General features: G+C 37.6%; 1 protein-coding gene across 2 annotated transcripts in view; it reads left to right on the top strand.

Moving 5' to 3' along the window:
- Nucleotides 1–17992, top strand: part of LOC149308927 (cohesin subunit SA-2) — a 69841-nt gene extending 51849 nt beyond the window's left edge. Inside the window, exons 18-34 of one of the 2 annotated variants that reach the window (XM_089536707.1) lie at nt 612–701; nt 1003–1206; nt 1492–1562; nt 2941–3028; nt 3172–3204; nt 3987–4079; nt 4515–4689; nt 5081–5220; nt 5579–5680; nt 7775–7923; nt 9223–9351; nt 10351–10556; nt 11150–11339; nt 11426–11539; nt 13167–13293; nt 13615–13692; nt 15814–17992. In XM_089536707.1, the coding sequence (XP_089392833.1) occupies nt 612–701; nt 1003–1206; nt 1492–1562; nt 2941–3028; nt 3172–3204; nt 3987–4079; nt 4515–4689; nt 5081–5220; nt 5579–5680; nt 7775–7923; nt 9223–9351; nt 10351–10556; nt 11150–11339; nt 11426–11539; nt 13167–13293; nt 13615–13692; nt 15814–15837 (2013 nt within the window). In that variant the 3' untranslated portion in view covers nt 15838–17992. Of the gene's footprint in view, nt 1–611; nt 702–1002; nt 1207–1491; nt 1563–2940; nt 3029–3123; nt 3205–3986; nt 4080–4514; nt 4690–5080; nt 5221–5578; nt 5681–7774; nt 7924–9222; nt 9352–10350; nt 10557–11149; nt 11340–11425; nt 11540–13166; nt 13294–13614; nt 13693–15813 lie in introns of both variants that reach the window. The other variant, XM_089536706.1, reaches the window with a different exon arrangement.
- Nucleotides 17993–25620: the final 7628 nt, after the last annotated feature.

Below are 25620 nucleotides of genomic sequence, written 5' to 3'. Positions count from 1 at the left end.
GCTATTCTTCTTAGAATCTACATTTATACGCATGTATAATTCTAGCAATTCTAGTTTTAAAAAATTGACTCAAAACATCTCGGTTGACTTACCCACAGGTCGCATCAGAATCCATAATTTTGGCCCCCAAACATTAAAAAAGACTTGTAAAGTTTGGAGAAGGGATGGGAAAAATCTGCCCCTACAGCCCCCCCCTTCCCCTGACATTGTTGGTTTCCCATACTAATTAAAGAAACCAAAGTCAGGATGCTCGTCCCCTTCTCTGCTGGGAAAAGAAATTTCTCCCCATGGCCTACAGTAGCCAGACTGAGCATGGTGATCTAAGTGATATTGCTCCTGTGTTGCCTGAGGGGAGTGAGGGGGCATTTGGGGGCAATAGTTTTAAAGTAATATTTTTGGGAATGGCCCTCCTATGTCCCATGGAGGACTAATGTGACCCTCAGTTGTCCACTCCAGATTTAGAGTAAGTAGACAGGTAATGGCAGTAATGACAGTTCATCTTGTTACCGTAATGAAGCCCATCTTTTGAGTTGTACATTATGTGAGATGGGGGTTTGAATTCATTGAAAAATGCTTGAACTTCAATTTTTTAAAAAAATCTGTTTCCACAGTATTCTGTAGATGCAGAGAAAGTCACCAATTTGTTACAGTTGCCGCAATATTTTGATTTGGAAATCTATACAACAGGAAGATTAGAAAAGGTAAGCAAATGTACAAGTCTCAGACAGAATTGAAGTGGAAGTATATATGAATAAATAATCATCCTTTACTCAGACCCTTAATTGTATAGATTTGGCAAGTACCAGTTTTGGGATAAGATGCGAGATAAATGGGTCAAAGAGAATGTGCTGATATTGCAGCAATTACATATAATTAATGTTTTAAACATTTTTTTAAAACTTAAGAAACATTTGGGATGGTGGTTGTGGTGGTGATCAACTTGATCAGATAAATCAGAAAACTTTTGCTTGTCTTAATATTTTTGCAACTTGTTTTTTGCAGCATTTGGATGCCTTATTGCGACAGATCCGAGATATTGTGGAAAAGCACACAGACACAGATGTTTTGGAAGCTTGCTCTAAAACATACCATGCACTCTGCAATGAGGAATTTACAATCTTTAATAGAGTGGACATTGCAAGAAGTCAACTAATAGATGAACTAGCAGACAAATTCAACAGACTTCTTGAAGATTTTCTGCAAGAGGCATGTTTTCCCCCCTAATCTTTTAATTTTTTGTTTTGTTGCTAGCATTTAACCAAAATAAAATTTCTTTGTAAACCCACTACCACCCACCTGTGCATATGGGGTTTCTTTTGTAATTTATGAAGAATCAATAATCTCATTGGTCACAGCCTTTAAGTGGACTGTATCTGTATTTGTCATTATATTTGTGGGTGCTTTGTTATTAATATTTAAAAACAAGAACATAATTTCCCACGTTTTGAAAGTACCTGCTTTTATTAAAGTAGTGCAACCTTTTAAAAACAGGGTGAAGAGCCTGATGAAGATGATGCTTATCAAGTCTTATCAACATTAAAGCGAATCACTGCTTTTCATAAGTAAGTGGTGGAAATGCCATAGCTACTTCTTGCAACTTTTAATGTCATATATTTACTTTCTATTCATAGACAGCTACTTAGATAATTGTAATTAAAAAGTGCATGCCATTTGAGTATGTATATTTAAGCAACCGTAATCTTTAAGCAGTTGTGAATCAGTGGTCATGTAAATATGTATTAAGGAGATCTTTTGCTTACTTTTCTGCTCCTAACCTGTGAGAGTGCTACTGAGTGAGGCTAATACTATCTCTGGTTAGCACTGTTCAGCCAGGAAAAAAATGTTCTTGAAATTTGTAGGTGTGTATGTTTTAGAGAGAGAGAGAGAGAGAGAGAGAGGTGTTCTTTATCTACTCTTTTTTAAAACTCCAAGGCCCGTTCTGGACGGGCATAAAGTACACGCTCTGCGCGTACTAGGGTTAGAAAGGGGCGTCCCTTCCGGATGCCCCTAATCCTAGTACGTGTGGAGCGTGTACAAAATGGTGGCACCCTATATAGATGGGTGCTGCCATTTTGACGTTGCGGACGCTTAGAGTCCGCACGTCACACCGCAAAAGTGACACGGTGAGTGCGCCATTGGCGCCTTGCCGCATCATTTCGGCGACTCTTCTTTTTTGCAGTGCCGGGGAGCCTCGCGGTTTAGCCGCTGGGGCTCCTCGGCGCTGCAAATGATGGCGCAGGCAGACTGCTGCTTTCAGGCGGTCTGTAACGCGCCCAAGTTTAGAGACAAAGAGGAAGAGCCAGCGATAGTAACACTGTAGTGTCCATAGGTTAGTGCTGTACTAAACACAGTGGTAACATGTATAACTCTGTAACAGGGGCAGTAATTTGTTTTTTTAAGGGTCAGAATCCTGAGTGAAATTGTTCAGTAACTTATGTGGAGGGGCAAAAATCAGAAGAAAATAACAAAAAAAAAGTAGAAAAAAAGACCTCTCCCAAAAAATCAAGGGAAATTTAAGCCAAGTATATTGAGGCTTAATGATCAATAGAGCGGCCGGAGGGGGAGGTGTCACATTATATACTCGGGACAAAATAAAAACATGAAGGAAGCAACATACTAAAGAACTATGGAAGTGAGATGAAAGGATGACCAATTTTTTTTCCAAGTAGAACCTTTTCTCAAAGCACTTCGAGAAAAGAAATAGTCAAGAACAGTAAGCATACAAATAGACCTTTTTAAAAACTATAGAGAAAGAAACTATTGAAATTCTGAAAAATATCTGTCAACAAATCAGAATCAACAATACTGACATATAGACTAAATGGGTTTAAAGGCAGGCCAATGTAAGGCAGCTTCCTATGTTTCTGTGATCAATATGTTGTTACATAGTGGAAGAAAGAAGTTAGTGAATTTGATAATTTCATTTCTTTATATTTTCAGTGCTCATGATCTGTCGAGATGGGACTTGTTTAGTTGTAACTACAAGCTACTAAAAACAGGCATTGAGAATGGAGACATGCCTGAACAGGTTTGTGTTTTCTCCCATGAATGAATGAATGAATGAATATATAAATGTACAGTAGTTTTAAAAAAACCTAAAATTTTCTTTGTTTTTAAACACAGATTGTTATTCATGCACTGCAGTGTACTCACTATGTAATCCTTTGGCAGCTAGCAAAAGTTACTGAGAGCAGTTCTACAAAGGTAAGTCTTTTTGTGGTGGACAGGCAACTTGAAAGAACAGTGGCAATTTAACCATCTATGTGTATTCCTTGCTTTAAAAGTCCTATGAAATTCATGTGGTCCCCCTGAATTAGCAGGTAACATTATACTATGCACAAAATGTTGTACTTTGGATGTATCCTGAGATGACATGATTTATTTGCTGTTCCACTGAATGGAAGCTGCTTGAAGATAGTAATTACAATGAATAATGCCACAAACAAGTTTTGATTTTTCTTTAATTTCTATCAGCATGCAAGAGAAGGGTAAAGGAGTCTTTGGTCTGCCTGGCCTATGACATGGCAATGGAGATTTATTGCTGGAAATCGGGGAGATTGTACATTCAGAGAAAATATTTAGAATACTTTTTTTCTGTTGCTAAGCTGCTTGTGCAATGAGGATAATGGGGAGGGGGGTATTTCCAAGGAAAGAACTGACACAACCACCTCCATGGTATTCCTTTCCTAGCAAACCCTAAGAAATTCATGGGGTCACTATATGTTGACAGACATTTTGAAGGTGTACGCATGCACATACACATACGCAGAGGGTTCATGAGCCTGAGATCCATTTTTCATTCAACACTGGCTACATAGAGTAGGTGGACTGCAAATATTCTCAAATTTTTTTGCCTTTGTTTTTATTCTCATATTTAAATTTCATTTCTAATCATGATGTTTCTTGGAAAGTTTACACTTCTCTTTTAAAAATGTATAATTCAGAATCATCTTGGTTGATGTTTAATAACATTGTCTATTTCAAAGGAGGATCTTCTACGATTAAAGAAACAGATGAGGGTGTTCTGTCAAATCTGCCAGCACTACCTTACTAACGTGAATACTGCTGTTAAAGAACAGGTTAGTTATCAAGGACTTGTTTGTGGCTAAATGCTTGATCACAATTCTTAATTTTGTAAAGAAATAATGCTTCACTTCTGCACTTGTGTGGGAGATAGTACATAATTTAGATGCCCACATTTAGAATAGTGGAAAACGGTATCTTTAGAAATTTCACCATGTGGCATAGTTCTGGAAAAAAGACATGGCTCTTTTATTTCATTTCAGTAATTTATATTTTTACCACAGCAGAGAATGCTCAAAGTGGATCTCAACAGGACCTAGAATTCATAAAATGTAAGCTCAAAAGGAGCTGTGCAATAAATAACCAGTTAAAAACACAATTGGAGCTAAGTTAGGAAAATGCTCACTAGTGACATTCATTTGACTCATGATAAACCTTGCTTTTTAAAAATCAATATGACATATTTCATTCCCTCAAACTTTTTTTTTCAGGCCTTTACTATTTTGTGTGATGTATTAATGATCTTCAGCCATCAGATCATGTCAGGAGGACGCGACATGTTAGAGCCACTAGTTTACACTCCTGACTCCTCATTGCAGTCTGAACTGTTGAGTTTTATCCTTGATCATGTCTTCATTGACCAGGATGATGATAACAACAGTGCAGGTATGGGAGTATAAAATCGTCTTCTAATCATTTTGACAGCCACATTAACCCCCCCCCCCCCCAGTGTTACTGGTTTGGGAGATAATATCCACTCGCAAAGTGCTCAGGGGTAAAGATCAGCAGCAGGAGGCTGAAGGGTCAAATCCAGGACAGTGGGATTTGTTATCAGACCACTTTAAATAGTAGGGATGGAGCTTGATCTGTCCGCACTTTTCTTTACCACACTGTGAAAGTGAGTTATAAGCATCCAGAGAAATAGTTGCAGATGTTATTTCTACTTTAACAACTTTTATAACACCAGTAGGGCAAAAACATTTGCACAATTTCAGCTGATAAAGAAGGTGGTGTACTAATTCAAATTCCTCATACTGTTCGTCTGCTTATTTTTTAGATGGACAGCAGGATGATGAAGCTAGCAAGATTGAAGCTTTGCACAAGAGAAGAAATTTACTTGCAGCTTTTTGTAAACTTATTGTATATACTGTGGTGGAAATGAATACTGCTGCAGATATTTTTAAGCAATACATGAAGGTAATAATCAAGATTCCAGATTTCTCTGAAGACTGGGCATCATGAGGAAAATGAATTTTAACTGTTAGGAATTAACTAATATGTTCATTTTTTTTCATATTGAGTGAATACTAACATGCTAAAATCAAGCAGACTTCATTCTCTTTTCCTCTGATAATATGTAGACCTATTTTGGGATCTGATTTTCTTTCTTTTTTTAAAGCATGAAATGGTAGTTAAGTATAAATGTTTTAAATTAGCTGCCTTAGTATTTCTTAAATTTACGTGTGACTGCTTCTTAACATGAAATTTGTAAAGTAGCACTTTTTATATAAACTAAAGTCAAAACTATTTTCTGTGTGTTTCTTCCTCTTGTTAGTATTACAATGACTATGGTGATATTATCAAAGAAACCATGAGTAAAACAAGGCAGATAGACAAAATCCAATGTGCAAAGACTCTGATTCTCAGTTTACAACAGGTGAGTACTATGTTAAACAAAGTATTTACAGAGTGATTGTTTTGAAAAAGTGGACTAATTAGTCCAGCTCAAATCATGTCTGAATCTGTCTTTATATCTTTGAAGCTCTTAGGGTATTCAAGTTAAATGAATATTTGTACTCTGTTTCTTATTGTATGTTTCATGATTTGCAGATGCTTTTTACAACATTAAGAAAACACAAAAAAGTTCCCCATACGCCTGAGTCATTTATAAAATAGATTTGTGGAAAACTATTAAAGACTTACATCTATGGGAAGAACTTGAAAAACATTAGAATTTTAGTTCTGGACTTAAGGGGAATTATAAAATCTAATGAAATGTTCTTGTCAGGTCTTAGCATTGCAGTTCTTGGAATAAAAATCAGTAGAGAATGGCAACTGATGTGTACATATTTAAATAATTGGGGGATCCTTGAAATATATACATATTGGATATTTATGTCAGGACTGGGTATTATGTGATCCATGGTCTGCCCCCTCTCCTCCATTTTATATCCCCTGGAGTAAATGTTTTTTGTCGTGCCTACTCCCACTCCTGTTAGCATTAAAACAAGACCACACTGCCATTAGTAGAGTTTTTTTCCCCATGAGGGGAAGTGGAGAAGAAAGCCGCTATCAACATTTAGCATGGTGAGGTGTGGGCCAGTTTTCCCCCAGCTTCTGAAGTTGCCTATCCTTGAGTACTACAGCTCTATACTGCATTCAAAGAAGTAGGTTTATATCCATGAAAGCTCTTTTTAAAATAAAAATTAGTTTTTTAGGTGCCATATTTCTTTCTATTTTTCCCTGTCCCATTTCCTTCCTCCTTTTTACACAACTCTGATTGGAGATGCTGACTCAAGGGAGCTTAGGCTGTTCAAGTGATACTTCACCCCATGGATTGCATTAGAATAAGAGAAAATACATATCACCAGCAGACTTGCACACTTGTCCCCTGTACCTTTCAACTTAGTTCCTGTGACCCAGAGACTCCACTTTTATTTCCTAATTAATCTGTCTGCTTTTCCACATGGGAAAGCGCTGTGTAAACCCAAACCAAGCCCAGACCAAGTCTTAAGGTTTTGAGGCCAAAATGTTATAAATACATAAGTGATTTTTTTTGCTTTCACCACTGCCCATATGCTTGTTAAAATTGTTATTTAAAGTTTTTAAATGTTCCTCACTGGGACTCTAAATTCATTAAGGCCAGTTCTTCTGGACTGAGTTCTGTACCTCCTGTGTGTTTTAGAATTAGACACAGATGTAAATAAACTTTTATTATTGTTTGGGGGGGAAAAAGGAACTAAACACAGATGTGTATATTTGCCTTCACATTGCCTGTCAACTTAGGACACCCCATGGATTTCCTAGGGTTTTCTTAAGCAAAGAATACTCAGAGGTGGTAACCTACAGCATCTGGTATTCCTTGCTGGTTTCCCACCTAAGCACTAACCAGGGGCAACCCGGCATAGCGTCCAAGATCAGATAGGATCTGGTGCCTTTAGAATATGTAGGCCAGTCAAAGATACCATATTGTAAATTGTTAGCACGAGAAGAAGTGGTGTTGCAACATGCATGCCCTACGTTAGCCTAGATTCTTAGATGTCCTTTGGGATGTGCATCTGCTGCTGAAGTTCTCCATAGCCCCTATAACCTGCTCAGGAGGGTTTCCTAACCTCTGGACCAGGTTTTCAGAGTGATGGGTAGGGGCTATAGGAGGGAGGGGTGTTGCAATTGTGGCAAAAACAACAGGATTCAGCAGAGGTACCACCATTAGATCCTGGCTGTATTATCAGCAATTATAAGCTTTGATCAAATCTTCATTTTTCAGGCTATTTCTTAGAATACAGTTCATTTTATAATATTTTTATACAGTAATACTATTCACACACATTGATAATGTTTCCCTGCTTTACTGAAGTATGTAATATTTAAGAAGCAGCTTTATGTTGAAAGATACCTACTGTTTTGGTAAGAAGAGTTATTTTACAAAGTTAGTGAAGTAATGATAAACTAAGAATGTATTAATTTTTCTGAAGTACTGCTATTAATTACAGACATTTTATTAAAAGTGAAAAATATTTTCTTCATGCAGCTTTTCAATGAGATGATACAAGAAAATGGGTATAATTTTGATAGATCATCACCAACTTTCAGTGGTATTAAGGAATTAGCTCGACGCTTTGCTTTAACATTTGGACTTGATCAACTGAAAACAAGAGAAGCCATTGCTATGTTGCACAAGTAATTGCTATTTTTTCTTGTCTGTAAACTTGCTGTAAAGTTACTGATGTAGTCCCCCCCCATCCTGTTCCCCCCCCCCTTTCACAATTTGCAGAATGTGAAGAGAATAATAAAGTTAAATAGTATGGTTAAATTGTAAAGCAACTGAAATTTAACTGAAACAAATTTGCCGGCTTGTGGATATATATTTTCCCCAAAATGTTAACAACTGAATCCATATGGGTAGGCAACTGTAGAGAGAGTGGAGGCAATTCCTCACAAACACACATGCTGGTGGGCTTCACTGACATACTTGATGCAACTGGAAGTGACATCACAACACTTCTGATTTTTGAGGAGCTGTAAAAACATTTTTAAAGTTGATCAGTGGCTGGGGGGGGGGGGGGGCAAAATAGCTATGTCTTCCATAGGTTTCAGTCATTTCTGGAGGGTTTGAAGTTGGAAAAAATCACTCTTTAAATAATGTATGTATGTATTATTGGAGTAGTCGGGGTCTTTGTGGGGGGCGGGGGGGACTGCCAGGGCTGCAAAGTAGGCCTCCATAGGTCACATTTTCTTCACCTTTGCAAAGTCAGTGTGACTTGCAGTATATTAAATGTAAAACTGAACTGAATGACATTATTTCTTCTGTAGAAATACTCATAGCATTTGATGTTATTTTAAAATGCCCTCCATTATGTGGCTTCACTTTGGTACCAAGTTAAAATGCAGTTTTTTTAAAAAAAAAAAATTAAAGTCTTTAGGATTTTTTTGTACAAGTATGTTTTTAATTTGTTTTGAATTATATCATTTAATATGCTTGTAGATTTTAATTTGTTTTTTATTGTTTGAAATATTTATATAATAATAATAATAAAATTTATTTATATACCGCTTTCCCAAAAGATCAAAGCGGTTTACATAGAATTAAAACCAATTACAAACATATAATAAAATACATAAAAACCAATAACACAATGTACAATATACAGATATAAAAACAATCATTAAATAGGGTGAGGCAGAGAGTCGATGGGATCTAGTACATAACTTCATTTTCCGGGGGGAAGGCTTTACAGAAGAGGAAGGTTTTAAGCCTCTTTTTAAATGTTTCCAGCGGGGGTGATCAGACGGAGCTTCTGTTTTAAATAGTTGGAGTTCATTTAATCATATGCACCTTGAGATCCTTGGGTTGGGCTATAAGTAGTGAATAATAAATGGGGGGAAATAGTGTGAGAAAGAGGAACTATCATTTATTGTATTAATTCTACTAACAAGATTTCTTTAGAAATGCTCATTTAAATTCTTAATTGTTTTCAGAGATGGCATAGAGTTTGCTTTTAAAGAGCCTAACCCACAAGGTGAAAGCCATCCACCTTTAAATCTGGCATTTCTTGACATATTGAGTGAGTTCTCTTCCAAACTTCTCAGGCAAGACAAAAAAACAGTGTAAGTATTTAATGCAAATTCTTGATATTGGAAATGTGTTACAAGTTTTATTTAATTATCATTTATTAAGTATATTATATCATACAGTTGTACTGTATGAGAACAGCTGTGATTTCATGTGGAAACAGTGTTGAGTCAGTATGTTTCACAATACTTTATACAACTTCAGTTTGCTTAGAAAGTCATCCTTCTGTGTGATTTTTCTAAGCTTTTCAGCTTTGTAATGAATAAGCTCCAGGGGAAAAAATATGATTGTCACATGTAGTATATGTTTATGGTAGAGGATCCAAGACTTATTACTGTTTTAGACACTGATTTTAAAACAGGATGGAGAAGTAGATTATCCACGGCGTTTCTACCAAAAATGCTGAATAAGAACGTAAAGATCATTTTAAACACAGAATTTTATTCTTGCTGTAAAAATCTGTTTGTGACTTTACACTACTGTTTCCGTCCAGTTTAGGATCAACTTGGCAGTCATTTTCTAGCTTTGTGTAGTTCTTCTGGTTGGGTAGAGAATGGGCAGATGTGACAGCAGTTAGGGGATAGGGAAGGACTAACAATTTATTCATACCATTGCACAGTATAGATGTTTGGGAAATATATTGATATGGAAGGTTACCAGCAGTTTCCATTACCAGTGTGTGTTACACGTGCCCCATAATTGTCATCTCTGTCTTCAAAATTTTGAAAGTATACAGTCCACCCTCTCTATACATGGGGGATCTGTTCTGGACTCCCCCACGTATGGGAAAAATAGCGTATGCTCAAGCCCCATAGGAAAGAATTGGGTGCGTGCACATGGCGATGTGCAGGGCTCATGGCGCAGGTACACGCCTCATTACTTCTAATGGGGCTTGCCTTCCACGTAAGCTCAAAGCCACAGAAGGCAGGCCCGCCTATGAGGAGGGCTGACTGTATTTAATTGTTTGAAGTACATTTATGTGTTTGAAGTACATCCAGCATGTTAGTAATTATTACTCGTTGCTTTTTTTAAAGGTACGTTTACCTGGAGAAGTTTATGACCTTTCAGATGTCTCTCCGAAGAGAAGATGTGTGGCTTCCACTCATGTCTTACAGGAACTCTTTGCTAGCTGGGGGTGATGATGATACTATGTCTGTCATCAGTGGAATCAGTAACCGAGGGTCTACAGTACGGAACAAAAAAACAAAACCAGCCACAGGGAAGCGGAAACTACCTGAAGGTGTGGTTTTAGTTATTCTTTTCAATTACAGTATTCTTGAATTTTTAACCTAGGGATAATGGTATAAAATGAGCAGTAATTCCAGGGTTCACTAAAAATAGGGATCTCCTTAAAATATCGAATAAAATTGCCATCAGGCTATGTGGACAAGGTGTATATGAAACATAAATGAATGCTGTGTTCAGGCTTGGGTCCCATCTCCAAGATACCTTTTTTGTAAATATAAGCAAATATAGGAATTCCACAATCCATAAATAAATAAATGGAAATCTAAAATACTTGTGGATAAGGATACATTTGGATAAGGGAGACACACCTGTATTCTCAAAAATGAGATAGTACTCTTAGTATATTAAAAATAGGAAATAAAATAACTAAGTAATAGTAATCAAATAAAATAACAAGAAAATAAATAATCGGAGGCTATGTTCTGACTAGGAAATGTGACAAGCTATAAAAGAGGAATGATTAATGATGTGAAACATGTAGTTGATGTTTAGTCTATTGACTGTTTTATAAATGTGATGGAAGAAATTCTGATATTTTAAAGTTCAAGAGTTGTGAAGTTATCTAATGCTGTTTTCTCCTTTTAGCTGAGGAAAGCAGCAGTAGTGACAGCATGTGGATGAACAGGGAGCAGACAATGCACACGCCAGTCATGATGCAGACACCACAACTCACTTCAACTATCATGCGGGAACCCAAAAGATTGCGACCTGAGGAGAGTTACATGGGTGTCTATCCAATGCAAGCTGAACACCATCAACCGCCCATTGATTACAAGTATATACACTTTTAAAAAATCTGTGTTGTCACTACTCATATATTTGGTCCATCCATATTTTAAATAAAGATATTTTTCTTCCAAGTACGCAGGTAACATGGATGTTGGCTCAAAGGCAGCAAGAAGAAGCAGCCAGGCAGCAGCAGGAGAGAGCGACCATGAATTATGTGAAGCTGAGAACCAATTTGCAGCACGCCATGTAAGCACAAGCAATAATTGTTCAGTTGGTGATCTTTCCTCCCCTCCATATTGATGCCACCATAGTTTATATAAGTAAAATAGTGAACATGTGCTTGTGTGGTAGCTAGTTCCTGTAAAAGACTAAAGCGCAGAGCAGATTCACTACCCTGTTGACATGGGAATATTAGCACCGTCTGCAAGAACAAGGATGAAGTGCAAGGATTTCGACACAATATTTGGAGAGGTGGACCCTTGCCTCTCTTGGCTCATTAGACAGGCCAGAGGGAGTTTGGCTGAGTAAAGTAAAGAGAGTGGTCAGTGCCTCTTAATTGGAAGGCAGGGGCCTAGCATGCCTAAAAGAAACTGTTGTAAGGCCTCTGTTGATAAACCCTTCCCTGGATTCCATTGTTTTGGATAACTATCATTAAGTTTCTAGTATTCCCTTTTTAGGCAAGGTATTGGAACATGTTGTCTCTCAGTCTCAGGGCTTCCTGGATGAAGATGGATTATCTAGAACTTTCAGTCTGGTTTTCAGGCCTTTTTCTGGGACAGGCAGTTTTAGGTCATCTTGGTGGATGATCTACACTGGGAATTAGACATGGAGAGTGTGTCTCTGTTGATTTACCTGAACTTCTCTGCAGCATTTGGTACCACTGATCAATGGGCCACCTCTGATATGGAACTTGGAAGCACTGTGCATATGATTAAAGCACTGTTTTGTAGTGGCTCCATTCTTTTATGGGTGGAAGATCCCACAAGGCTTTTTTAAAAAATATTTTGGATAGTTAAATTACATTTTTCATTATTAAATGTGATTTTTTTAGGAATATTTGTTTTAATTGTTGTAAGCTGCCCTGAATCCTGAACTGGAAAACAGTGGGAAGTGATTATGATGATGACAGGGCATATGAAAACTTCTGTCTTCTGGACAGGCTTTAAGAAGCTGACTGCAAGGATTTTTGCTGTTGTGCTGTTTTAATGATCTTAATGCTTTTCATAGATTTCTTTTAATTGACTTTAATTTATGTGGATAATAACTTTTTATTTGTTTTTATTTATAACTCCATAAGTGTTTTAACTGCATATTTTTCCAGGGAGGGGGATGGGTTGTAAATGATTAAAGCCAACAGAAGAAAAAAATAAAATGACAACAGTGCATCCGGCTACTTAAGTACACATACACAACTAAATAATATGAGCAAGTTGTTCTTTGAGAAAGGAACGAATTACAGTTTAAAAAATGTGTTACAATCTTTGGTAGGGAAGTTTCTCTAAATAAATTGTTCTCAGTCTTTATGCAAATTACAGAAAAGTTACACATACAGCAGAGAGAGAGAAATATTTTGTTTCTTTTCATACACAATTATAACTCGCACAGACAAAGATACAGCAATTCTGTAACACTTAAGCACAAGATAGAACTATGGGATGGGATAATTCTAAGGCCTGCATCAGTACAAAAGTCTTAGGAAAAATAAAATCTGTGGTTAAAATCCCCTTTCATACAGCTTAATTTAATTGAGTAGCTGGAACTCTGAAACATACTGTAGCATTGGCCACATTTTTGAAGGTTTTACTTTGTGTATAGCAAGTTAGGTATATATCAGATATATAAGCAAAATTCAATATTCATGTTTATCCTTCAGTCGACGTGGTTCAAGCCTAATGGAAGATGATGAGGAGCCAATTGTGGAAGATGTTATGATGTCATCAGAAGGGCGCATTGAAGATCTCAATGAAGGCATGGATTTCGATACCATGGACATAGATCTAGTAAGAAAAATAGATTACTTCAGCCTTACCTCAACACCAAGATGTCTGTCTTCACAAGATGGGCTTATTACTAACCAGGTTATAGGGCACAACTATAAAAACTGGTTTTGTATTGATGGAGGAATAGGTAGGCTATTTTTTAAAATCTGAAACCAGCTAACTAGAGAAATATTGTCTAACAAAGGTCAAATATTAATCATTGGCTAGTTTGTATTTTAAACATGTATTGTAAATATTGTAAAAATATTTCTATCTCATTTCATATCAGATTACATACATAGAGTAAATATCTAATATGATGATATCTGATGTCTTTTCTAGCCGCCGTCAAAGAACAGGAGAGAAAGAACAGAGTTAAAGCCGGATTTTTTTGATCCTGCATCAATCATGGATGAGTCTGTAAGTATGGTGAACGAAAATATTTTGTAGTCACAGCTTTACTTGCTAGGGCAAGCATTCATTTGCCGAGTGTATCAAGTCTGCAGTTTGAATTGGGAGGGTGGGGAAGAAAAACCTTTTGCATTCATGCTGCATTTTAGAGGTGTTCCGGGTGCACCTGGAAGTCATTGTGAAATATATAGGCAGCTTTCTGATGAGGGGATTGTTACTGGATTTGTGCTGTAGTGCTAGTTTATTTAAAGATCATAATGATATCAGAGGCAGGATCTTCATCTCCCCTGGGCCAGGGGAAGAATAGAGTCATCTCAACAGTCCGTCTTTACATCCACACCACCCAGACTGCTGGATCCAAGATAAAATTAAAGTAACAAACAGGCAAAACAGACTGACAATAAGAGCTGGCTTGGGGGTGGCGTGGGGGTATGGAAACCACACGCCCTGACTCTGTCCCCTAGCTGGAGTCATGCAGCATGCCCTTGCGGGCAGTGTGGGAATTCTCCTGCGGCGCAGTGATTAGATGCCGCATGCTGCAGGAGCAGAGAAGAGCCGTAGTGGCAGTGAAAGAGGTGCCCTTTCCCCAGTGGCTTTCTTCCGCATTGGGAAAAAGCCAGATTGGGGCTGCAGCATGTGGTTGCCACAGCCTCTATCTGGCACACAAAGGGGCAGTGCGCCGCCGCCACTTTAGGGCTGTCTGTTTTCAGGCAAAGTTTTTATACAGTCAGCCACTGTATCCACAGATTCTTTATCCATGCACTTAAGTATCAATGATTTGAAAATATTCAAAGAACATATAAATTCCCAAAATCAAAGCTTGATGTTGCCATTTTGTATAAGGGACACCATTTTACTGCACTTCAGCGTCCACAGATTTTGTTATCCACAGGGGGTCCTGGAACCAAACCCCAGCAAGTACCAAGGGCCCGCTGTATGCATTGTGCAAAAACATCCAATTCAGATTCCAATGCACATCCATCAGGCAAGGCGTAAATTCAATAAAATAAATAAATAAATGTCGCTGAAACACTCTTCAGTGTTAAGACATGCATTTTATATTCTTGACTGTATTATAGACATAATAATAATTAATTTGTTTTATTTATATACCGCTATTCCAAAGATCATAGCGGTGAACAGCAAGTAAGCTAATTTGTCCCCAACAGTCTGGGTACTCATTTTAGCTCCCTCCTCGGAAGGATGCAAGCCTGAGTCGAGCTTGGGCCCTTTTGCTGGTCTTGAACTCGCAACCTTGTGGTTTTGAGTGAATGGCTGCAGTACAGGCATTTAACCACTGCGCCATAGAACACTGCTGGTTTTGTGCTTCATTTATATATAAATAGATAAAGGTAAATCCAGTTAGGACAACTTTGAAGATTTGTCAATGAATATTTTACAGTTTTTGTCAACCCATCGAGTTGCCAGTTTGCCTGCTTTTTGACAAACTTGCTCAACTCTCATGCTTTAAAAGCTGTAGTTCACAAGCGCCACCACAAGGTGGAGGCAGAGATTAAATTATTTGACCAAAGTCCTTGGTTACTCTATTGCTGACTTTCCTTTTGGATTCAGTAAAAACCCTAATCTTTAGTGTATGGTAGGGGTCAGCTCTCCTAAAGCCATAAGCATGAATTTTCTTTTTCCAGTATAGGTGGTAAAAAGAAAAGCAGATGCTTAAGGAGGCCCTGCAAGGAAAGGGGAGGAAAAAAGTAGCTTCTAGCTGTGTGACTGCTGTATGCTATGTTTCGTATTTATGTTTCTGCATCTCTGCTAACTAAAATTATATGTGCATCAGTGCTCCACATATTATTATTATTATTATTATTAATGTAGCGTTGTAGATTTGCACAGTGCTGTACATAAAACAATAAGTATATAAGAGAAAGCCTGCCTATGGCATACAATCTAAGTTGTATAAATATCTGGATTTGATTTCTGGTAATATTTCCCCTTCAATGAATTTTGTTGTAATAAAAAAATACATTTGTTATCACTTCTTGGCACTCTTAACCACTATGCTTCTATATTATTAGGTACATAGTATAAGCTAATGATATTCGTAAATCTTACTAAGAGACTCTGATGAAAAACAGCTTGGTCTTCAGTTTATACTCTTTTTCTCTCTTTTAGGTTCTTGGAGTATCAATGTTTTAATACCAGTACAGCATATATCTCCGCGGTGAAGTCATTTTGGAAGAGATTTATAAAATAAAAATTGGGTATATACAGTGATATTCTGAATAAGACTTTTTTTTCTCTGAGGAGAATGATGTGCTTAAAAGATCCAGTACATTGAAGGGGCAGTTTTGTTTGCCTGAAATATAAAGGACAAGTAAACAACTTGAGGATAAGCTATAGTTTCTGTTGGAAAACCAGTATTTTATTTATGTAATATTAGTTTATTTCCAAATCATAGCAAATACCGCCATTTTGAAATCCATAGCTGTTAGGGAGATGCTTGATACATTTTCAAGCCCCCCTCCCCTCTTTATAATCCATTGGATGTATTCAAATAATAACCTCTAGATGATGGCGGACATTCGGAGAGGAAATAATGGGGTGGCTTGGAAAAAAAAGCCTAGCATTTGTAGAATTAGAAAAGAGACGAAGCTAAAGCATTTTTTGTGAGATACTTAAAGTGCTGATCAATAGAGATATTGATACAGTTATGATAATCATAGACGAAATTAACATGCGAGCTGATTAGTCAAAGGCTACTTTAGAATCTTAAAAGTAAAGAAGACACAAAACGTACCAATACTCCCTTACTGTGTTTTCATGAAATATTCAGGAACCATAAACTGCCAGAAAGCACTGAGATCAGTCTTGCCTCCCCATTTCCAACCCTGAGAGTTTGCTTGTCCTTTAAGAAAAAATGTAATGTTGTGAAATTCCTTCCAGTAGTGCCACTGTATTTTGTCTCCAAATAAAGAAGCTTATTGTAGTATGTTTGCAGGAAAAAAAAATTCTAAACAAAAAATATACAGCTTATTAGAGTGTGGGAATAGGGGTCTAAATTTTAAATAAAAAATATATATATATATATATAAATTGGTGCTGATTTTATAATTGCGCAGTTTGTTTAGTTTTTTCTTACTTTTAAATTCCAACTTAAAAATTATGAGGTTTCAGAAATATATTGAAAGTTTAACAATGTTTAAAAATAGATGAGCATGAAAATTCATGCTTTAAAATGATTTTTAAATTTGTATTTTATATTGTTTTATCTATCTCTGTCTTTGCAAGCAGTCTTCAGGTTAATGATACTTCTAACAGGTTACAGTACATTTCCTCTGTATGTAAATTAAATTGGATAATAGAAATTCTTCAATACCCCCATAATATTCTTTGAAAGCTAAGCTTTAAACATCATTTTGTGACTTTTTTTCCACAATTAAATTTAAATCATTCTAAACAACAAAAACCCATGGATCATGCCGTTTTGAGATCCACTCACTCTGCAAGGCTTAGGCAGCTAGACATCCTTTAAAGGAAACGTTAACTTATATTACATATGTATATTTTTTGTCAGTTGTTTCTCAGTTCTCGAGGTATATTATTTCTAATCATTCCATGCGCCTTAATATGCTTGCAATACAATTTCCTCAAATGAGCAAACATTTTTTAAAGCCTCTTCATTAAAAAACAAACCAACCTTGGGCTGTGGTAGCCATAAACCATATGTTCTCTAAAGGATCATGATAATAACATAATTGTTTTGAAAAATCATGGGTTAACAAACACAGAGCCAGATCTGCCTAGCTTCATTTTGCATAAATAGTCATGTCTAAAAATACTGCCTATATCATTTTTCCTCCCTTCTTTACACCACTGCATTTAAATAGAACTGCTGAGAGGACTGTATATATGATTTTAAACTTAAGTTGATTTTTTTTCTTACTCTTGAAGGAGTGTTTCTTTGTGAAAGCAGTTCTTACAGCTTTATGTTTTCAGACTAAAAACGTTTTATATATTTACCTTAACCTGTTGTCCTCCACATTCTATTGTCCTAATTGTACTGTTTTCTGATTTGTATTTATGTCTTGAGACAAGTAACTTTTTGAATAAAAATAAACCTACAGTATGTTGTAAGTTTGATCTTTTTGAATCAAGGGTAGAGGAAGAAAATAAAGAGTGTGAATGGTGCAAATGTTATGTTTATAAAAAAAATTAAAGCTTTTTCCATGTCTTTTAAGTGTTTGTCTCAGACTTGGGATAATGTATGGAAAACTGCACTGTTTTATATTTGTAATAAATTGTACAAGTTTTTAAAATGTGAATAAAGCACTAATTGGGTTAATAATTTAAAGTAGAGATGTTATGAAATCATGATTGGTGTAAATATTTCTTCAGTTGGAGATAAGTTTGTCTTCTCTCCCACCTTCCACTGAAATTATAAATGTCTTTGCCAAGTTTATCACCAGAGAATATCTGAAAATTAATCTTAGAAATGTTCACAGTTCACTTGTTGATTTGTGGAATCAAGCAAGCATTTTAAGTGAAACTTGTTATGCATGAGCCCCTTGCAGGCAACAAAAGCATCAATTTACATTAAAAACAAACATCATCAAGCGAGATTATCAATCAAAATAACAATACAGAAAGGCTAAAAACTAACCAGTATTAAAATCATAAGACCTTCGTCAACTATACTAGGCTATACAATTGGAACAACTCCTCAGTAAGACTTAAGAAGAGTTAGCAACTAATACAGATTAGAAATTAAAAATCAAGAACCAAACAGTGTCTAGCAATTTTTCATGAAGATCAGCAAGTTGTCAAGGACTCCTGCCTCACTTGCATAGCAGACTGAAATGTTGCTGTTGTAAAATTCTAATTTTTGAAATGTTAAGAGTAAAAGTGATTAGAACAGCACTGTGTTTTTGAAAATGTGTCTGGCTTTACACTGGTCTAATTCTGTGCTGTGGCTCAGATTAACACGCATGCCAGTTCCACTTAATATTAAGCCTTCCCTAAACATGATTCATATTGCATTCCTGTGCTGACGTAGGTGGGACTAAAATATTTGGCAGAAAGGTTGACGACATGCATAGGATAGCACCAGAAACCCTATTGAAATAGTTGAACTTCGCTTGGATATTTCTCTTGCCTTCAGTGAAGCTTCTGCAGAGTTGTGTAACATGCCTACACAGTCGTAGATAACATTTGTCGAAATGACTGTTTTGTTGTATGCCTTCAAGTCATACTCAGTTTCATGGTGACCTGAAAGCAAACCTATTATGGTGTTTTCTTGGCAAGATTTGTTCAGAGCAGAGTGCCTATGCCTTTCTCTGAGGCTGAGAAAGTGTGATTAGCCCAAGGTCACCCATTGGATGTCCATGGCTGAGTGGGGATTCAAACCCTGGTCTCCCCAAAGGTCTAGTTCAATGTTCAAACCACTACACCATACTGGCTCTGGGATTACTTCAGGAATTTGATTTAGGTAGGCAATGTTAATTGATATTTTTGGCTGCAGTTGTTCCAATTTAATTTTTTCTAATTCGAACTAGAACACCTTGGTTCCAATTACTTGGCATTCTTAGTTTTGTTAAAAATAACAATTTTATTATTTTAGCACAGTTCTCAGGGTGCATTTGATAAAACACTGACATGAAGTTACTTATTAAAAAATGACAGGGAAGGAGACAACAATATGCACGAGAAGCTGGACTATGCCAGAGGTGGGGGGTGTTCATAGTGGAAAATAACAAGATGGAAGAACTGAACCCTTAAAAGAAAATGCATACCTTCTCATTCTGGTGCTTGCATACTTCCCTCACCCGTGTCTCCCGTTGTTGGAGGACTATTCCTTATGGCTTCAACAATCCCGACAACTGCACTACTTGTTCTGCTCTTCACTTCAGATCCAAGGGAATACTGTGGCTCTTAAGTCTTGATGCAAGAAGTATTCCATGATCCACAAGCAACTTTTTTGTTTTTGTTTTTCATTTTTAAATAGCAAATTAATTCCCTATCTGAACCAGGAACTCTTTTTCTAAACTTAATGGTTCCAGTTCAGATTCCATAGACATTTAAATTACGATTAAAGTTCTCTAGTTTTAGGAAGCAATAGCCAAAAGAGAAGGATCTGCATTTTGGTTTAGTTTAGTCCATACTGAACAGTGTACATTAGGGATGAGAGATACGTGACCCTCTAGAAGTTTGGTTGTAATTCACATCATCCCACAAGACCAGTCCAAAAAAGGGGTTATAGAGTTCTGGAAATTGCTGGGCCAGACATTCTTCCTATTGTATCTGAAGCAAAGATAAAGAAACTGGAGGTGGAGGGAAAGGAGAAAAAAGAAATGAAAAGAAGAAGAGAGAGAAGAGAAAAGGCATAACTTACACTCAAAAGGGCTCTGCCCCTTGCATCCTGACTAATAAAAATATACAGTAAATAAAAAAGAAAAATATGCTACCATTACTGAATATTAATAGTAAAATTACTAATAACCATAGCTCATTGTCCTCCTGAAGTCATATTTTTAGCCAACAGTTTTCTCACAATTCACTTCAAATTCAGAGCACGTTCCAAACCCCAGAACCGTCGACAAGCTATGTGTTGTTGCTTTTGCTTCCAATAAGTTCTCCATATAGAGTTTCACCCTGAAACTGGTCACCGCAAATCGGACTACAGCCGAAAACATTTTTGTTACATCTAGAAGAAACTTGAGATACAGCCAAATGAATTGTGCCTGATACAGAGATGCAGAGGACTACTACTTTTTCTTCTTCTTGATGTTGTTCAAGCGTGAAGATTGGTCACATTGCGTAGGAGAATACAAGTCTAGGAGAGGCAAAAGTTCAAAAAGTCCATAAATTTCTCAATGCCCAATACACTCACTACTGTATATTCATAGTTGTCTTGTAGACTGTATACACTGAACCATAACTTGAAACACTTTCTGACATATCCACCAGAGGGTGGCTCTGTGAGAAGTAAACCCTGAGTTTATTCCTCCATCTGGAACACAATGGCTTTCCTTTATACAAAGGTGATGAGACATCCCTTAAACAAAATTCAAAGATGATGTAGGAAAGGAGTAGGGAAACCTATGTGGCCATCCAGATATTGTTGGATTTCAATTCCCATAAGCTCTAGGCAGCATGGTGATGATCAGGAATAATGAGAGTTGGAGTCCGATAACCCATACACTCCCCATCTCTGCTTTAGGGGCATCCGAAAAGATTTGGAAGTGTGACCTGCAAAGAAATACTATATATTCAGGACTTCCACCCTCCATTCCTTTCCTTTCTCCCTAGTTTTCTGTTTGCCTCTGCAGCTGAGAGCATTCTCTGGCTACTTAGAATATAAAGCCTGCAGCAGGTTGCTGGGGTTGCATGTATTTCTCTTGTTTTTCTGCTAAATCTTTTTGTATTTCTGAGAACCTGCTGATAATTCTGTCTCCTGATGGGTGACACCTGGCTGAATGAAACTATGTGTGAAAGGGATCTAGGAGTCCAAGTAGACCACAAGTTGAACATGAGTCAACAGTGCGATGCGGCAGCTAAAAAGGCCAATGCAATTTTAGGTTGCATCAATAAAAGTAGTGTCTAGATCAAGGGAAGTAATAGTGCCACTGTATTCTGCTTAGGTCAGGCCCCACCTGGAATACTGTGTCCAGTTCTGGGCACCACAATTCAAAAAGGACATTGAGAAACTGGAGCGTGTCCAAAGGAGGGTGACTAAAATGGTGAAAGGCCTGGAAAACATGCCCTATGAGGAACGACTTAGGGAGCGGGGGAAGTTTAGCCTGGAGAAGAGATAGTTAGGAGTGATATGATAGCCCTGTTTAAGTATTTGAAGGGATGTTGTATTGAGGAGGAAACAAGCTTGTTTTCTGCTGCTCCAGAGACTAGGACCTGGAACAATGGATGCAAGCTGCAGGAAAAGAGATTCCACCTCAACATTAGAAGGGACTTCCTGACAGTAAGGGCTGTTCGGCAGTGGAACACACTTCCTAGGAGTGTAGTGGAGTCTCCCTCCTTGGAGGTCTTCAAACGGAGGCTGGATGGCCATCAGTCGGGGATGCTTTGATTGTGATTTCCTGCATAGCAGGGGGTTGGACTGGATGGCCCTTGCGGTCTTTTCCAACTCTACAATTCTATTATTCTATGATTCTATGACTCCTGAATCTGGGTGCCCATTTTGCAGAAGTAATAGCACTGACAATTAAGTGGAAGTCTAACTGGGATGATAAAGTGCAAAGAAAATCTGCTTTCAAATCATCTGTAGGAAACTGCAAAGGAAGAAAAAATTCTTTGAACAGTTATGTGAAACATAACTGCATGCAATAAGTTCTGCAAATAAAAATCTTCATCTAAAATTTGTAAAGTAGCTATAAAAAGAAAAAGAGTTCAAGTTTGTCATCCACTGCAATATGACTGAGAGCAAGATTATTTATCTTTAAGCTGTTATGTTACACTAGACGCAAACAGCATGTTTTTCTAAAAAATGAATACATACATTCAAAACAGTCGCAAACCTCTTTTGCATTAGTAATCACATTTGCAAGGAGTTTCAATTTTTCTGCAAAAAGAGCCAAAGCAAAAAAAAAAGAAAAGAAAGAAAAATGGAAGAAAAACATATTTATTTGCCTCTTGGTGAAGAGGGCATCAGAACATGCAATGCAAAACAGCAAAAATTAGATGCTTTTGGATGTAAATCAATACTATATTGGATGGCTGGAAAGAAAAATAAAAAGATGTTCGCACCCAAGAAAAACAGTAACTTAGAAAGTTACATAAAAACAGAACAACCACTAAGCATTTGGGGAATTGTTTTCTTGTTTTTCTTTCCCCCTTCATGTTTCATATTAGGACATAGACCTAATAAGATCCAGCTTGGTGTAGTAGTTTGTAGTAGATTCAAATCTCTACTCAGCCATGGAAATGCAGTGGGCAACCTTGGGCAAGTCACATACTCTTAGCCTCAGAGGAAGGCAAATCGCTGCACAAATCTGCTAAGAAAACCCTATGATAGGATCACCTTTCGAGTTGCCCTAAGTCAGAAGTAGCTGGAAGACATACAACCACCACCACCTAGAAGGGAAGAACCACACCCTAAAGGCTGTTTTGGGGGGGCAAAACAACCTAATAGTGGGGCAAATGCCAGGAGCTATGCTGTACCTATTAAGGGTCTACTTGTGCTCAAATTTGCCTGCTGGCTCTCAGCACATGGCCACTCAAGGTCTACAGTTACTGGTATTGGGTTTCCATAGACTGAGGCTATGTCCTTTTCTAGCCCTACCTAAATGTTTTGAGGACTGAACTGGGGATCTGTTCGGTCACATGCTCGCTACATGGCTCTGTTGTGTAGCTGATGCTCTCCTTCCCAATCACATTGTGAACTGTCCTTCTTACAGTGCCCTTGATTAGATGATGTAGTTCACTTTCAGATGCTTTATCTGTATTCCTAAAATGCACAGGTGTGCTGCTGCTTGTGATCAGCGGTGACTCATCTCAGAGGAGCAATGCATCTATTTTGAAGAGAGTTTGGACTAAACTCCATTGTGGAATCACTGTCCCATTGACATGTAAGCCACCAGCCACTATTGCCTGTGATCTGTGTTAGGCAGCTGCCATTTTTAATCCTCCACAATGTGGAACATGTGAGTTCTTGCATGACAGGGGTTTGGACTGGAGGGCCCTTGTGGTCTCTTCCCAACTCTGTCATCCTATGGTTCTATGGTTCTAAGGTCCCCATCATGGAATAGACATTGGGCACCTTGCTTTTGGCATCAGAGGAAGTGGCTCATGCCAGTGATAGTGGTGCCAGGTGGGATGTGCATATAGACAGCCTCCCGGATTTATTCTGGAGTGTAGAGGTAACTGGGAGAATTTGGGACAATTCCTGGCTACTCCCAGAGTATTTTGGTGGTGTAGACCTGCCTGAGGTTTGTGGTAGCCCTTACTGGTTGGTGGCTCCAGGGCTTGACCCTCATTAGACTGGTCAAGCTCCATCCTTTAAGAAAGGAAGATAGACTGGGTGACTGCATATGTATCATTTCTGTTGTTCACCATATAAAGCTAAAATTCATCATACACTTGCTCAGAGCTACTTCTCGTTTATCAGAGTAAAGATGTATCCGTGTGTATATCAGTTTCAGCTTCATTTATGTGTCTTGGCATTAAAAGATCCATTCACCAGAAAGAGCTACACTTTTAGGGTTAATATTGATTCAGATCAATGAAAGGATGAAAATGCAACATCCCTGAAGATGTTATGATGTTGGTGTTGATACTATGCAGTGGCAGAAAGATTAATTCCAGGAAGCGGAATGTGAAAAGTCTGGAATTGGAGGTTTAAGGCTGCGAGTGAAAGTATATACTTAACAGAAATTAAGCTGCGCTAAACACAGTGGGACTTCTGAGGAAATGTTTTTTAAAAATAGTCAAATGCCAGCCCAATTTGGAGGTCAGGCCTGGTTTTATTTTGTGAAAGTGACAGGGATATATTTAGGCATGTGTGTAAAAATACATATATGCATAGATTTTTGAGTCAGCTCAGATTTCAGTAGAAGGAATATGGTACTTTAAAGTCAATAAGATTAAAATTCATTGGTTTGGGGAGAAAATTTCACTGGGGTCAGAGCTAGCTGAAGACATTGTTGTGGCCGGAGCAAGGGCCATCCATCCCTCCATATGTATCAAGGAACTGTGTTGTTGTGTGCCTTTAAGTTATTTGTGGCTCACAGCAACCCTAAGGCAAACTTATCACTGGGGTTTCTTGGCAAAAATTTGTTCAGTGGGTGTTTTGCCCTTGCCTTCCTCTGAGGCTGAGTGTGACTTGTCCAAAGTCTCCCAGTGGGTTTCCATGGCCAAGTGTGCATTCAGCCCTGGTCTCCAGAGTTGGAGTCCAGTGCTCAAACCATCACACCACATTGGCTTTCTATCAAGGTACATAAATAGCTAAAACCAGCCAAGTTATATTGGTACCTGAGGCAGAAAATCCTAGAAGCACATAATACAATAATAACATATTAAATAACTATTTCTTGCCCGTACATGACACCCAGAACCTACTGCATGAGAGGGGCATCTTACTCCACCTAACACTAGGGCTAGCCCTATTTGAAACTGTGGTTCTTTTCCAATTCAGCCATATCAGAACCTTACACTACAGGTCTAGAAAGCAATGTCTACAATCAATAAAAGCAAGAATGTAATTCTCATCTTTAAACCTAGCATTTTACATTATATGAGAAGATAATGCTAGCACAATACACACAAATCAATGTCTCAAAGTGTTTTTTTTTTAAAGCAATAAAAAACTGACTGCCTGGCAGTTCAATCTCATATTGACTAAACAGTCTTTTTACAATGAACACTGAGACTGAAAAAGAAAATTATTTTGTAGGTGCTCTGCAGTGTTTTATTGATTGCCACAAGTGTTTTCTTTGTAAGTATGATTTAGACTGTCAGCTAAAATACATCAAGCATTGGAGACTCCCAAAGGATGTCCAAGAATGGCTTTACTACTGCAAAGTGTGGACTATATGGTCCAGCAGTTTATGCCTGAGATCCTGCATTGGGTTTGCAAAGCATCAATGTCCACATTGCAGTTATGCACTGATTGTGTTATGGGCTCTTTGTGTAGAATGGTAATATTACACAACCAAACGTGCAACTGAGTTTAGGATCAGAGGCACAACCAAAGGAAATTGTATAACCTGCAATTTCAGCAAGGGCAGATGGATACACACTGGCCAAGAATGCATATTTATATGCACAATAGCAATACTTGTGCAACTTCACTTTTGTGACCTAGGGTTGAATGTGGAAACTGTGCACTGAAGAAAAGTGTCAAGTATTCCCATAGGGCAAGGTATGCATGCATACGACTTCAACAAGACAATGCTGAATAAAGCCACTAAGATATCCTTAGGAAGTTCACAAACAGAACAACCACTCTCTCCTGATTCTTGTCTCTAAGAC

The sequence above is a fragment of the Sceloporus occidentalis genome, unplaced genomic scaffold (assembly GCF_023333645.1).
Source record: "Sceloporus occidentalis isolate IW3139 unplaced genomic scaffold, rSceOcc1.0.p SCAF_8, whole genome shotgun sequence".
Lineage (NCBI taxonomy): Eukaryota > Metazoa > Chordata > Lepidosauria > Squamata > Phrynosomatidae > Sceloporus > Sceloporus occidentalis.
Note: the sequence above shows the minus strand (reverse complement) of the source record. Positions and strands in the feature narration are given on the sequence as shown.